The 14,657-nt window shown below is 50.5% G+C and overlaps 1 protein-coding gene across 4 annotated transcripts in view; it reads left to right on the forward strand.

The window, feature by feature from the left end:
- The window catches only part of DLGAP2 (DLG associated protein 2), a 788,462-nt gene that overhangs the window by 184,633 nt on the left and 589,172 nt on the right, over positions 1 to 14,657 (forward strand). For all 4 annotated transcript variants that reach the window (XM_040489789.1, XM_040489787.1, XM_040489792.1 and 1 more), the window contains one exon: positions 3,048 to 3,102. In XM_040489789.1, coding sequence (XP_040345723.1) covers positions 3,048 to 3,102 — 55 coding nt within the window. The remainder of the gene's footprint in view (positions 1 to 3,047; positions 3,103 to 14,657) is intronic.

Here is a 14,657-nt window from a genome sequence, read left to right on the forward strand (position 1 = left end):
CGTGTGCAGATCTGTGTGCAGATCCGTGGTCCTGGCTGGGAAGCGGGAGCCTGGCTGTCTCATTTTGTGAGAGCCACGGACACGGCTTCTTGTCGGGATCTGCCTGCAGCTCTTGGCTAACAGTTATTGGCCGGGAAGAGGGGCCTGAGCAGCTTGGTGTACCCTGTGCTCCCCGCGCTGCAGAAAGTGTCTGAGGCTCACATGCCCCGTGGAGCACGTTGCGCTGCGCGGTGTTAGTTTGCAGATGTAAAGGGCACTAGCTCGTTACCTGGGCCGTAGGAAGTAAGGCTGTGAGGGCCTCCGGCTCACGTGGCTCGTTGAGTCCACATCCAGCTTCTCGTGACCACACGGGGATGGAGAGGCTTCTGCCTGGATGGAGGGAGAAGGGACGAGGACGAAACAGCACCCCTGAGAAATTTTATTTTTAAATATGAATGTAGTTGACACAGGATGTTGCCTCCAGACCTTGTTTTCTTCTGAAAGATGATGCACATATTTGAGGTCTGCGCCATTCAATACGGCGGCCACAGCCACGCTTGCACTTGAAATGTGGACAGTGCGACCGAGGACCAGAATTTCGAATTTTAATTGACTTCACTTATGTTTTCACTTAACTTCGCCCGTGTGGCCAGTCAGCGCCGTATTGGGTCAGCAGCACTGGATCTGAGGCTCTGGCTCTCTTGACCTGACGCCTTCAGTAAACCCTGCTCAGGTTGGCCCCACCAGGAGTCAGGATGCAGGGAGGAGTGAAAGCTTGAACTTGACATTCGGGGAATGGATGGTCAGTTGGAAGACTCTGGACACAGGACGCAGAGGACGTAGGCAGCAGCGGTTTCCAAGAGCACGTGCTGTGGGTGTCATGCTCGTGATTACGTGGGCAGGTGCCCGTGGATGTGTTCTGTGGGGTGCAGAGCACGGTGTCCCCCAGGTATTCTCCTCAGTAAATGCTCTCCTGCAACAGGCAGGTTAGTGGCATTGAGCCTTTCCAAGTGCCGTTGGGCAGGCAGGGTGATTTCATTTTCTTCTGCTGTTTTTTGCGGAGGCTTCAGGGAGGGAGCGAGGCTCCTGTGGGGTCCCCGGCCCAGCCCGAGCTGGTGGCGAGGGAGAGACGTGAGGCTGTGGCGCCTGCCGGGATCGAGCACCGGTGTCTCACCTGTGGCCATAGCGCGGAGGAGCTTGTCGAGATTAGGGATGGGTGCTATTTTTGAACTCAAATGGTCTGCCCTCAGGAAAGTCACAAGTGGATTCTATGGCTGCTTGTGATTTCTCTGGACCCATGTGTTCTCTCGCTTGGGGTCACGTGAGAAGAGCCACACGGCTTGTTCACAGAGACCGCGGTCGCCAGGGTGGGCTGAGCACTGCCTCGGTGGGACCCTGGAATGAGCAAGTGGCCATGCCCGTTGGTGGCCGCGTGGGGCAGCGTCTAGGGTGGGGGCTGGGATGGGGAGAATTGCGGGGTCGGGTGCAGAGGCCTGTTGAGGCTTAGTCGTGTGTGTGGGTGCTGTGCATGGGAGTTCCTGTGGCTTGCTTTTCGAATCACTCGTCTAATAAGCTGACGTGTGTTTGTGGACATCTGTGTGGCTCTCGAGGTCTTTTTCCCTGACGCAGATGCCACAGGATGGACCCCAGTGGGGTGTGATTGCCCTGGCGTATCGGGGCCTGGAAGGGGGTCTTCTGTCTGTGGACAGTCCCTGTGGAGTGTGCAGCCCCCCAACCCCACCCCAGGCGGGAATCACGGATTCTGAGGAAGCCCTTGTCACCACTGCGGTCTTTCCCGCTGGTTCCTGCACTGCCTAGAACCACAGACTTGTGGTGTCTCTTAGGTTTGTTTAGACTTGGAAATTGGGAATACCATTTTGTCTGCAGCTGATGATACTTGGGCATGAATTATTCCTTCCCTGGTGTGGAGGGATGGCAGGCAGCATGGAAGAGAAGGCCGATGCTCTTTCAGAGCGAAGCTTCCGTGACTGTTAGTTCCACCTATTACAACAGGCTGTGCGCTTGACTGGATCGCAAGGCGATCAAGGGCAGACCCTGGGCTCGGTGCCCCCTGCCTCCCCCTGCCTCTCCCCTCTTCCTCTCCCTCTCCCTCTCCCTGCCTCTCCTCCCTCCCTGCCTTCCCCCTCCCCCTCCCTCTCCCCCCTCCCTCTCTGCCTAACTCTCCCCCCCCCACCCGCCCTGCTTCTCCCTCCCTCCCTCTCTCCCTCTCCCCCCTCCCTGCCTCTCCCTCTCTCTTCACTAAGTAATTGCTCTGAGATAAGTAATGCCTGCTTCTGGGCTGAGAGTCTTGGATGGGTGTAATCACAGAGGGTTGAGGAATGGTTGCAGCTTCATCGGTGGAAAACTCAGGATGGAAGTCCAGCTTTTACTGTGATTGAGTTAGAACACCGAATCATAAATCCCCACATGGTCTCTTCTGTGCAGCTTCTTTCAGTCTGTGCTTTGCCGTCGCCTTACACTGCTGTTTTCTGGGGAGAAAGCTATTTTCTGTTATTTTCACCTTCCCTTCACTTATCAAATAAGATATTTCCTTCATCATTTACGACCAAACCATGAATGTAAATAGAGCCTTTTCTCCCACATTCCTCTTTGTGACTCATCCTAGATGAAAGCATCTGTGCCTGGATCCCACAAGACAGGCTCCATATACTGCCGCTGTATGGTTCTCCACTTTCAGGCCCTAATTGCATCTAATATTTTAAAAGCCATCACAAAAATTGGTGGGCCCATTTGCCTTATTGTAGGAGTCCCTTGAGTGCAGCTTTCAAGATCCTCTCAGGACCCATTAGGGGCATCCATGAAATAGAACTGCATTACCATTCTGAAACAGCATATATAATCAGCACACCTACCTGATTAACCTTTTTGATGAAAAATGTGTGTCATCAGAATTTTTCTGAATTGTTTAATTTGTCAGATCGTTCTGGGTGTGATGACCCTGTGCGACACGGAGCGACCTTATTAGAGAAACACTGCTACAGTTAATGAGACACCTTTCTCCACCTGAGTGATAACCAGATGTATCTTATTTGTATGTTTTGAAACAGGTTTTGCCTGGCATTCTGCAGAAGCATTGCTGTATCTTACCAGACAGGAATACAGGTAAATATATTTTGTTCTTCTGATGTGAGCTGACGGGTTTTCTCTCGGTGGAAAATTTGAGAAATATGATTGCATAATTTAGACACCTTGTGTTTTTAGCTGTTGTTTAGTGCAAGATTGTATATTGACTGAAACAAGCGAAAAACTGGATTGTTCAGTTTTGCGGTGAGTTACAGCCTGAGCTCGGAGATCTGTTTCTCTTTGACAGAGTAAATATATTTAGATGATTGTTGTCTTAGGCTTTTAAGGGAAACTGGTTGTCTTTTAAAGTTGAATATCTGAGTTTCAAAGTGGTTTATTTTGTTGGTTGTACTTACTAAGAAAGAACGCCAGGACCGGCAGGCACAGAATGTGTTTGTGGTCAGTCTGCTGTCCGGGCGTTACTGCAGCCAGGCTAGGAACTGGCCAGGTGTTCTGTTCTTAAAGCCTTGAGGGTTTCAATGAGAAAACAAAGTTTGGGTGTCTTGCCGTGGGAGATTGTGTGTTGTGTGATTTCTCACAGATTTGGCGTCTGGAGGTTGTAAATGAGGTGGTTTGTATTACTCTTAGGAAACATGATGGAGGGGGGGGAAATATCCTGAAAAGAAACCTTTGGAACTTTCTTAATAGTTTTAAACTTCAGGAACAAACATGAAGATCACATGACGGAGTGTGTTGTCCTATGGGTCTTTGTCTTAATTAGTCTCCCCGGTGGGGTTTCTGATTTAGAGCATTTTCATCAAAGAAATTGCAGGACCTGAGGATAAGATACAGAATGCTCTGTCTTTCCTCCCAGGGCTAGTTCTGTGAGAATTTGTTCCTTCCTGGGATAAGCTGTGTCCCGTCAGATATGTCTGCCTCCCAGGGTGCTGGTGCTGGGTGCGGAATGGAGGCACGCTGCCGTCCCCTTAGGGTTTACAGCTTTAACAAAATGAGCCATAACGGACTCTCTGAGAGTCAGAAGAATTTAACGTGTTGGGATATCCTCTAACAGCATATTAACCAGCTAGTATGGTTTTGGAGTCTCATTCTTAAGTGATCAATGAGTTACTGTTTTATATTATGCATTCCAGTGAAAAACACTGAGTATTTGGGGAAAATAGGATCTTTATTTATTTTTTTACTTATGATCATGGACAGACTGTATCACCACCTGTATTATTTTTCAAAAACAGTCCATAGAGTGGTCCCTGTTTTGTTATCACCCATTTGGATATACCCTGGTTGTGACTTAGAGCACACTTACTTACAGGGGAGTTTGTCCGGAATGTGGCTACGTATTTTTTGAGCCTCTTTTTATATTTCAGAAGTCTTGGTTAGTAACAAAAATATACGAACAGGTCCCACGTGAAGGAACAAAGATTTTTGCAAACTGTGTCCGTCAACAATAGTGAGTGGCACACAAGTTAAAGAAGGAGTGATTAATTCTTGCACATTAGTTTATGTCTTCCAGGCGAGTCTGATTCTGAGCCACATCAAAAAATAATGATAAAATTCGCTAAAGGCTAAGTACCATTCTCTGGGAATCTAACTGGATTTTAAGTGTTGAAATGAGCTTTCTGTATTTTTAGACCGTTTGTTACATAAGAAGTTTCAAGTTAATATGTGAAATTCTGCCAAATTGAGATGTTTTATTTGCTTTCTGTAAGAATCCAAGGAACTAGCCTTTATTTTTTTTTTTTTATTTTTTTTTTCAACGTTTATTTATTTTTTGGGACAGAGAGAGACAGAGCATGAACGGGGGAGGGGCATAGAGAGAGGGAGACACAGAATCGGAAACAGGCTCCAGGCTCTGAGCCATCAGCCCAGAACCTGACGTGGGGCTCAAACTCACAGACCGTGAGATCGTGACCTGGCTGAAGTCGGACGCTTAACCGACTGCGCCACCCAGGCGCCCCGGAACTAGCCTTTAGAACCCAGAAAGCATCCCCTTCAGTAAGACCTGAATACTGAGAACGTTTGTTAGGGGATTTTCTTTTGAAGATTTTTACATTATAGAAGTCAGTTCTTGAAGACCCAAGGCTATGACATTAGGTGCGGAAAATGAAAGGAATTGTATCGAATGAGAGGAAAGAAAAGTCGTCTGAAATTATAACTCTTTCAAAGTGTCAGCTCATTCAGAGCTGAAAGATGTGTGAATTCTGGTTTTTACCACGTAATGTGATCCAATATGTCTGAAGCTGCTTAATTATTTAGGAGATGTTGTTTGGAAATTTCTTCAGACTCAGATGGAATGGTTTATTGGCTTTGCATTTTGATGACATACAGGTTCCTTATGAACTTGAATGGGTATTTTTGTAGTGTTAGTAGTTGTATAGAAGCATTTCCACATTTTTGATTAAAGTCAGTGTTGAAATGGGGAAAGCGTTTCATTTTGGGATGTTCTGGATGGTGTTGTTGGCTGTGTGGCACCATGAATGCACCCAGTGCCACTGAGCTCTGCACTTAAAAATGGTTAAGATGGTAAATTTTATGTGTGTTTTGCCACAGTTAAAAAATTGGACAGCTCTGGGATGAGCCATGGCTGTCATGTTGTTTGCTTTTTGCTTTTTAGTTATTTTAGAAATTCTGTAGCTGCGTACCCGGAAGAAGATTCACATATTTTCAGGTGTTTGTCATTGTCATGGAGCTGATGTCCTTAACAGAACTGGGTGTGAAAAAGCACGAGGAGTAACATCGGATGGTACACTTCGCCCTTCTCTGGATTAAACAGGAAAGACAGACGTCATCTTCTCTTTGTGTTTCGACTCCTTGGGATAGTTTTGGCCGATGATATGCAGAGCTGAGTGAATTCTCTTGACCAGCTCCGCAAACTGCCTTATTTTCCGTGTTGCTCTCAATAGAGCGTCAGGCAGGCAGCATGTGTCACGTCGTGATGGGGACGCGCCTGCGCATCCAAATGCGCCCGTAGGCCCTTTCGTGTTTTGGTACGTCAGCTTTGCTTCTAGCCACTCTCTCTTTTCTTGTTTTGGGGCCCCTGTTTGACCCTTCGTCTGCCTTCGGCGTGCTCCCTCTGTGGAGCGTGTGTGCGGATCCAGCACCCGTGGGGGGACGGGACCGGCTTGGGGAGGAGTGGCAGATGCCCAGCGGACCACTCAGGTGGACGGTTGGCACAGCAGCGGCATCTGGTACTCAGCTCGCTTACCGGCCTCTCCTGGAGTGGCCGCCAAGTGTCGTGGGCCCCTCCGTCTCTCAGCACCGGTATGGGGAGCTGCCTCTGACCCGCACGTGGAACGAGGGCAGGTGTCCTATGGTCTGCTTCCCTTCAGCGTGGAACCCTTGTGTCTGAACCCCAGATGGCTGGTCTTTGGTGGGACCCCTGGACACTGTGCAGTTAAGGTAGTCCAAGGTGGTGCTCAATCCTGTGCGGTTGGAATCTTATTTGAGCAGTGACTTCTTCACAAACATCATTTTATTATGAGTGGCTATTTTCCGCACTAAAGTTAACCCGTCTTTACTTTGTGATAGGCAGTTTCTGCTGTGAGGTTGGCGGACGTCGGCATGTTCGTTCCTTGCGGTACGTTACAGCCCAAGCTGCCCGTTACCTCTCTGACAGTATCTCATGTCTCATCACATGAGGGTACGGTTTACCCATAACCATTGTTGGCTAACACATCGGGGGCAACCCTCCATGAAAGAGATGTGGATTAGGATTCCAGGTTTCCCCAACAGTGAGGATTTGAGCAGCTAGGAGGTTGGGAGATGTTTAGTTCTTGGACAGTTGGGCTTCCTTATCTTGATCAGTGTGGTTGCTTCAGAAGTGCCACGCCACTTGGGGAGTCATGAGCTTGGCAGATTCTCCTTTGTTCAGGCTACACAGCAGGCAGGGATTGGTATTCCGAGCTCCACTGTCCCGCAGCATTTATCCTGTGTGGTCAGGAGACAGCCCATTCCACTGCTAAAACTAATGAGAACTTTCTGGAATGAATTGGGTTTGCAGTGAAGCAGTGGCTGCACCCACACCAAGTTTGGTAGTAACACTACGTCACGAAGCCTCAAGCGAGGGGGCCGTGTCATGCCTCTGTTCGATGGAATGGAAAATGTGAAATAACCTGTATATAAAAATCGGGGTGGAAAGATGTTAAGTATTTCTGTTATTTTGTGGAACCGATTCTTGTGTTTGCAAATACGTACTGTGTCATTCACTGAGGCCATAAGGGTTACTGACTCTGGTTGTTGTTGGGTCCCTGCCAGTGAGATGCTGGTCAGTGTTTGACAGTGAGAGAGGGGCCAGGAGGCCCAGGTGTCTGTGCTGGATGTGCTCCACCCCTCTTGTGGGTGAGTGTGGGCCCACGAGGACTTCTCAGCTGCTTGCCCTCCCCAGCTGCTACAGGCTAGCTCTGCTGTCCCACCGGATCCTGCCTTTGTGCCCATGTGTCCTTCCCCAGGTGTCTTATCCAGGGGCCAGGGGTCCATGTGTTCAGTTGTGTATTGGCTGAATAGAATCTTGGATTGAGCTTAATGTTTGTGAGAGGGCATTTAGCTTACCAGACCTACATAGGTTGACAAATATCTTTATCCTGTATACTTGGATGTGGAGTCTAAATGCATTATTACATAAGGTTTTAGAAGCCTATGGGGCGGTGGACTTAATTACACATTATTGAACTCTTCAGTGAGTAAGGCTATTGGAATATGGACACCCGCTGGGGTCGTTTGCATACTGAGCTCAAATGGCAGAGGGAACATAGTTGTCGAAATGGCAGGGGCGTTTGTGTTTGCTCCATCTAAATCCCCGGTGTCTTCAGAGCCAAGGGTTTAAAAAGCTTAAAATGGTTTTTAATGTTTTATTTTATTTTATTATTTTTTTAAAAATATAATTTCTTGTCAAGGTGGCTAGCATATAGCGTATACAGTGTGCTCTTGGTTTGGGGGTTCCTGTGATTCATTGCTTACACACGACACCCAGTGCTGGTCCCGACAGGTGCCCCCCTCAGTGCCCGTCACCCATTTTTCCCTCCCCCTGACCCCCACCCCCATCAATTCTTAGTTTGGTCTCTGTATTTTTTTTTTTAACGTTTTTATTTATTTTTGAGACAGAGAGAGACAAAGCATGAACGGGGGAGGGTCAGAGAGAGGGAGACACAGAATCCGAAGCAGGCTCCAGGCTCTGAGCTGTCAGCCCAGAGCCCGACGCGGGGCTCGAACTCACGGACCGCGAGATCATGACCTGAGCCCAAGCTGGCCGCTTAACCGACTGAGCCACCCTGGCGCCCCTGGTCTCTGTATTTAAGAGTCTCTTATGGTTTGCCTCCCTCCCTCTCTGTAACTATTTTTTTGTTATCTCGCTTCCCCCAAGGTCTTCTGTTAAGTTTCTCAATGAGAAAGAATGAAATCCTGCCATTTGCAACAACATGGATGGAACTGGAGAGTCTTATGCTGAGTGAAACAAGTCAGTCAGAGAAGGACAGATGTCCTATGTTTTCACTCACATGTGGAATTAGAGAAACGTTTTGTTTTTGAGAGAGACAGAGTGTGAGTGGGGGAGGGGCAGAGAGAGAGAGGGAGACACAGAATCTGAAGCAGGCTCCAGGCTCTGAGCTGTCAGCACAGAGCCCTGTGTGGGGCTCGAACCCACGAACTGTGAGATCGTGACCCGAGCTGAACTCGGACACTCAACGAACTGAGCACCCTGGTGCCCCTTAAAAAGCTTTTATTTTCGCGATGGACACATACAGGAAAATCAGTGAGTGAGTTTGCTGTGTTTGCCACAGACCTGTCTCAAGAGTAAAGGGTTCCCAGTAACTGATGGTAGAAGAAGGCTCACGGTCTGCGAGTGGGAGTGAAACTCTAGTTTGTGATTTTCACACCCAACGGGCGTGATTCCCCAAAGCTCTGCATGCAGCCATGTCACCATTGTTAAACTTAAGCTTTGCAGTAACCGTGGGCGTCGCACCTTGTGTGCCTAAGGTGTCTCGGTTTAAAAGTTTCTCAGATCACAGTAACTTTTGGGGAGTCCTTCCACGTTCTTGGGAGATAGGGAATGTGGCGCCATTTTGCGGGTGATCCACAGGCACATGTGACTTCACGTGTTGTCACACAGCTGCTAACTACTTTGCTGGGACGCAGATATCTGTTTTCCCTCTAAGTCAGCACACGACACCACAGTGACCCTGTGTGTAGACTTCCCTACCAAATACGGTTCCAGGCAAGCAGTATGGACCAGGGTGCCAGTGGAGGGAGATGAGCTTGGCCTGTGGAGCTTCAGGATGATGTGGCAAGTGCTCCAGATGGCTTTGCTGCCAAAAAGATGTCCAGTTAAGTGGGAAACTTACCTCCACAGGATGCTTAACCATTTTCAAAATGTCAGGTGAATGGCATTTGAAGACTAGGTTAAGGGTAAAATGTCACTTCTTTCAAAGACCAAATATTTCATAAGTTTCTCTTACCCAGATACTGAAATTATTTACACAACCTGAGGTGTGCAAATGGGGTGCCTTGCTGTGTGGCTCGCACGGCAGGAACGACAGAGGAGAAGCCAGGAAGAACCTTCTGTGCTCAGCCTGTGTCTCCACGGCCTGGTGACACCCCAGCCTGTGTCTATGTGGCTGGTGACTCCCTAGTCCACATCTCCGTGGCCCGGTGACTCCCCAGCCCGCATCTGCACGGTCTGGTGACGCCCCAGCCTGTGTCTCCATGGCCTGGTGATGCCCCAGCCCACATCTCCATGGCCTGGTGACACCCCAGCCCACATCTGCAGGGTCCAGTGATACCTTAGACTGTGTCTCTGTGGCCCAGGGACTCCTCAGCCCGTGTCTTGTGGCCTGGTGACCCCCCAGCCTGTGTCTCTGTGGCCTGGTGATGCCCCAGCCTGTGTCTCCATGGCCTAGTGACACGTTTCCTTCCCTGTCCACCAACTGAAGACAAAAAACAAAAATCCTCATCTGCCAAAAAGGGCTTTATTTCATAAACTGAAAATTACTTTATTAGAATCCAAGTCATGCTATTTAATTGCTGACAGAATGAAAGGTTATGGATCAATAGTTTTAAGGCCAGAACTGTTTTTTTTTTTTTTTTCCACGTGGCTTATTCCTAACCCTGAGGGCCTGCTTCTAGCCTAGCTGGCATCTTTGCACCAGTAGAAAAATGTCACCCCTTGGGGAAAGCGAGATGGAAATGAACGGAAGCAGGGTTCCTGCTCTGCTCACCCCGGGAGCAGGCGCTTCTGTGCAGAGCAGGTGGATGTATTTACTGACTGAGTTTTATGTTTAGTGGCAGTTTAATGTGGAGACACCAGCTCTGTGGCTCAGGGTTGAACGTGGTCTGGATGTGTCTCCACTGGGGGCCTCAAGATCCCCCGAAAACTTACTGGGACCGCCCTGTGTGTACTGATCTGGGAGGGCGAGGGGACCTGAAATGACTGCTCACGGGGAATGCTCAGCCCTGTGAGCGGGTTTGTGCCCTGGGCGTGTTGGGAGCATCTTCACGGCTCTGGGCTCGTCTGCCCACTAACCCTGGGACTGCATTTCACGGGAGCACAGAGGGCTCCGGGTGCCGAGCAGTGTGACCTTGCTCATGCCGTGAGCCGTGTGTCCAAAGCCCCGCGGGGAGGAGCCGGATCTGTGGAGGAGAGTGGCCCCGACGTCTGTGCCCGCATCTCGAGAGCCCTGTGTGTGCACTGTGTGACTGTGAGTGCACAGCTGCCCCACGTCCCCGTGTCCACTGAGCAGGTCTGTTGCTTGTTCCTGGAGTGTGAACCGCCCACCTGCTCCCCAGGGGCTCCGGGGCTCCTGACTGAGGACATGTGCGAAGGTACATGTCTAGCTGCTGTCTGTCCAGCGCCCTGTCTGTGTGTCCATCTACCTGCGGTACGCACCCCCCCCGCCCCATGTGTCCTGTCCACCTGCACCTCTACTTTACCACGTCCTCCCTGCCCTCTTGTTATTTTGTGTTGCTGCCACCAAAGCAAACGCAAGGCAGGTCATTCGTAAGTGACTTTCAGTTCTTTCCGGTGTGAGACAGCACGCACGTGCATTCGTACAGAAAGAAAACTGACGGGCAGGTATCAGTCTGTGGTTGATCGTTAAATCCAACCTAACCCCTTTCAGCCACCGGAACTGAAGGAGGAGAGGCCTGAAGCTTCCCTCGAGTTGCTGTTGTAAGTGCTGACTTGGTGTGGCACCAAGACGGGTGACCTGGCCCCAGGGTCTTTGCTTCTTGCTGTGGGAATCTGGTTCCGGAAGCCAGGAATTAAGGTCCTGAAGAACTGGATCAAGGTCAGGGTTGATGCTGAGGGGGATTCGAGGGTCTGGACCCTCCCCCCAGGCTCACCATCCCTGTGAGAAGCGGGTGGTGCCCTAGGCCCTCCTCTGGCCTGCAGAGTCCCCTCCGGGTTCGTCTCTTGCCGGGCAGAGGATGGCTGGAGGGTTGTGGGGTTGCCAGCTTTTCCTTCGCCCACCGTTCTTTTGAAGAGTGCATCGTAGTGAGCCAGGTACGCAGGCGTTTTGAGAGTGAGATCCGGAAGAGGTTCTGTCTGTTGCCCCGCCAGGAACACTCGGGTTTGGACGGGCACATTCTTTCCCAGGATGCTGCTGCTCACACGTAGGTCCGAGGAGGGAGCGGGAGGTGGAGGGAGGGTGCCCGGTGCAGGTGCGCCCGCATTCCTGATACGATCATGGCACCCTTTCTCCGCAGGAACATTAGCTCCCCTTGTGTTAGTCATTCGGGGCTTAGTCGAGGGCTTCTTGGCCTTCTGGAGGCTGGACGTCCGCGGGCAAGGCCCCGGCAGGCACTGCCCTCTTGCTGTGCCCTCGCCTGCACAGAGCAGGGGCATGATCTTGTACCTCTTTGCTAAGGTCGCTGACCCCAGCGGGGGGCCCCGCCCTCATGACCAAGTCCCCTCCCAAAGACCCCCTCCTGACACTGCGACATTGAGGGGTGGGCTTCAATAGAAGAGTGTCCTGGGGGCACAGACTACCGGTCTGTAGCAGTCCTGCTCGGAGCTCCTGCACACTTAACCAAATGTGCTCTTCCCCTCGAAACCGTTAATTCTCATCTTTAAAGTGCCGGAAGGTTGGTGGGGTTATTGGTCTTTGCCAATGGAGGAAACCCGCCAGTGAGAGAAGCTCTCTTGTGGAGCGAGGCCGGCTGACCAACAACCTTTGACCCTCCCCGTGATGAGGAGGGTCTGTTTCCCAACCCCTCAAGTCCAGACTAGCCTTGGCTCTGCGGCTGGCTTTGACCTATAGAACCCGGTGGAAATGATACTGTCCTAATTCTGAGCATGGCCTCTGGACGTGGCCATTTTTAGAAGCCTGGGGTAGCCTTCCAGAGGGTGAGCGATCACGGGGAGAAAGGCTGTGCCTGCCGGGTGCCTGTGTGAAACCACCTGGGATCTTCCCACTGCTGGGTGGGGCCCGGGCAGGACCCCAGTGCCCTTGCACAGGTACTGGCAAACTAGCAAGCAGCCTTGAGTTTGTGATGCATCGGTTCATGTGGAGCATCAGTAAGTGGCCACTGCCGTCCTCAGGAAGAAGGGGCCATCGCCACTGACTGGAGTCCCTTGTGCGCCAAGCACGGTACCCTCCTTGTGAGGACCTGACCTGGAGCCAGTTCCCGTGTCAGGAAAACGTGCTTCCCCAGGAAATCTTACTCCCACCGCAATCCTTTGTCTTATCTCTGTCGTGGGACATCTCCAAGGTGTGCTCTTTGTGAAGAAACCCTGATCAAAATGAGTCCGTACAGAATGACCGTGTGACTGTCCTGACTTCGGGACCTGTCACTGTTGATTCCTTGTGTGCAGGATGAGTCCTCAGGTCACTTTTGAATCTAAAGCTGCAGGTGATGTGGAGCTGAGATATTTGGTGCTGCCATTTGGGAGTCACGGGCTTAAAATCCGAGTGAATTTTCTCAAGGTTCCTGGTCTTTCCAGATTTTTACGTCTCCGTCTCTGAGTGGTGCTGGTATTGTGTGTGCCTGTGCGTGAGATGTATGAAGTCAACAATTTTGATTTAGTTTCCTGTTTTAAGATGTGCCTCTGCCATTTGAGCGTGGCTGGTTAGGGTTCCTTGTAATTTAGAGGATTGCTAGTTTTTCATCACCTTAGTGGAAAGTAGGGTTTACAGAGTCGTCTGGTCGTCCGGTGCCGGTGGATGAGCTCGAAGGACAGCCCGCTCTTAGCGCGTGCCAGCGTCCTCGTGGGGGTTGGGTGGGGTGAGGGTTCTTGGAAAGGACGGTGCGCTTGGCTTTGTGGTGGGCACCAGCACCTGGTGGGCCTTCCTGTTCTCTGAAGCAAGTACGTTGGTCATAACACCTGGCGGATAAACTGGCCGTTGCTATAGATTTGTTTTCAGGAAGACCATTGTGTTAACCCACGTGGTTATTTGGTTTAAGTTCTTTTCTTGAAAAGTTTTTTTTAATGTTTATTTTTGAGAGAGAGAGAGAGAGAGTGAGTGAGCCGGGCAGGAGCAGAGAGAGGGGGAGACACAGAATCTGAGGCAGGCTCCAGGCTCTGAGCTGTCAGCACAGAGCCTGACGTGGGGCTCGAACCCATGAACCACGAGATTGTGACCTGAGCCGAAGTAGGATGCTTAACCGACTGAGCCACCCAGGTGCCCCTACACAGTTTTAAAAATAAAGTGTTAAGCACTGCCCAAATAGAAGGTTCTGGCTGATTTTTTTTTGTGTGCTCTGTGTCTGAGAACCTTTTATTATCTGCACCCACAGCCATATATAATACAAATAGCTTTAGTATGTATTTTAATATTCTTGTCTTAAAGTGGAATGAACACCTCCGATAAGGACAGTGACTGAGTTTTCCAACAAGGGCTTGCTTATTTAGCAGTGCAATTTCATTGCTAAACAGCTGTTCAGGTGGGACATAAATCATGCTGGGCGACTTGATTTATAGCAGTCATTCTCTCGGGTGTGAGGCGGCTAATGTGTGGGGATATTAGGAACCGGCACACAGATGATGAAAGAAAGGGAAGACAGTGCCTCTTTGGGGGAACGAAGCCAGGGACCTGGGCCGCACACAAGGGCCACGTGCGGTGACCAGAGCTGGCTGCTGGTGCGCCCTGTGCTCTGCAGGAAGCCAGACGTCCTTTACACGTCAGAATGGCTTGGTCCGTGAGTGAGAAATTGGCTCTACGTCACGGTGGCACCTGAGTTTTGGGGCCGGGTCCCATGGCAGCATCGTTCTGGGCTGATGTGCAGAAAGCCTCTCTGCTGGACGAGGGCCATGATAGATTTGTGATGCCCCCTGGGGGGTGGGTGGGCTTCCCCTGGGTCAGGAGCACTCCTGACCGATCTGGGTGCCCCTCTCATGCAGGCTACACAGAGGACGGTCGGTAAAAGCAAGTTTTAAATCGAACTTAACGTTGGCTTTTATCAGACGGCTGCTGCCCTGTTACGGGGGAAGTGACAGAGGAGGAAAGCATAACTAATTAAAGGGAAGTGTCTTAGAGAGTGGCGTTTAAAATAATTAAACAGTCAGAGACTGCCAAAGGTCTCAAGTCCATTAGCTGTGTGCCCAAGTAGTGTACAAGTTGCACGGCAGGCAGCAACGGCCTGTAGGTGACATCAGGTCCATTCCAGCAAACGTTCTCTTCTGAAGAGACCGACAGTTAAGTGCCCTA

Source organism: Herpailurus yagouaroundi, unplaced genomic scaffold, assembly GCF_014898765.1.
Source record: "Herpailurus yagouaroundi ecotype Mexico unplaced genomic scaffold, PumYag 181, whole genome shotgun sequence".
NCBI lineage: Eukaryota > Metazoa > Chordata > Mammalia > Carnivora > Felidae > Herpailurus > Herpailurus yagouaroundi.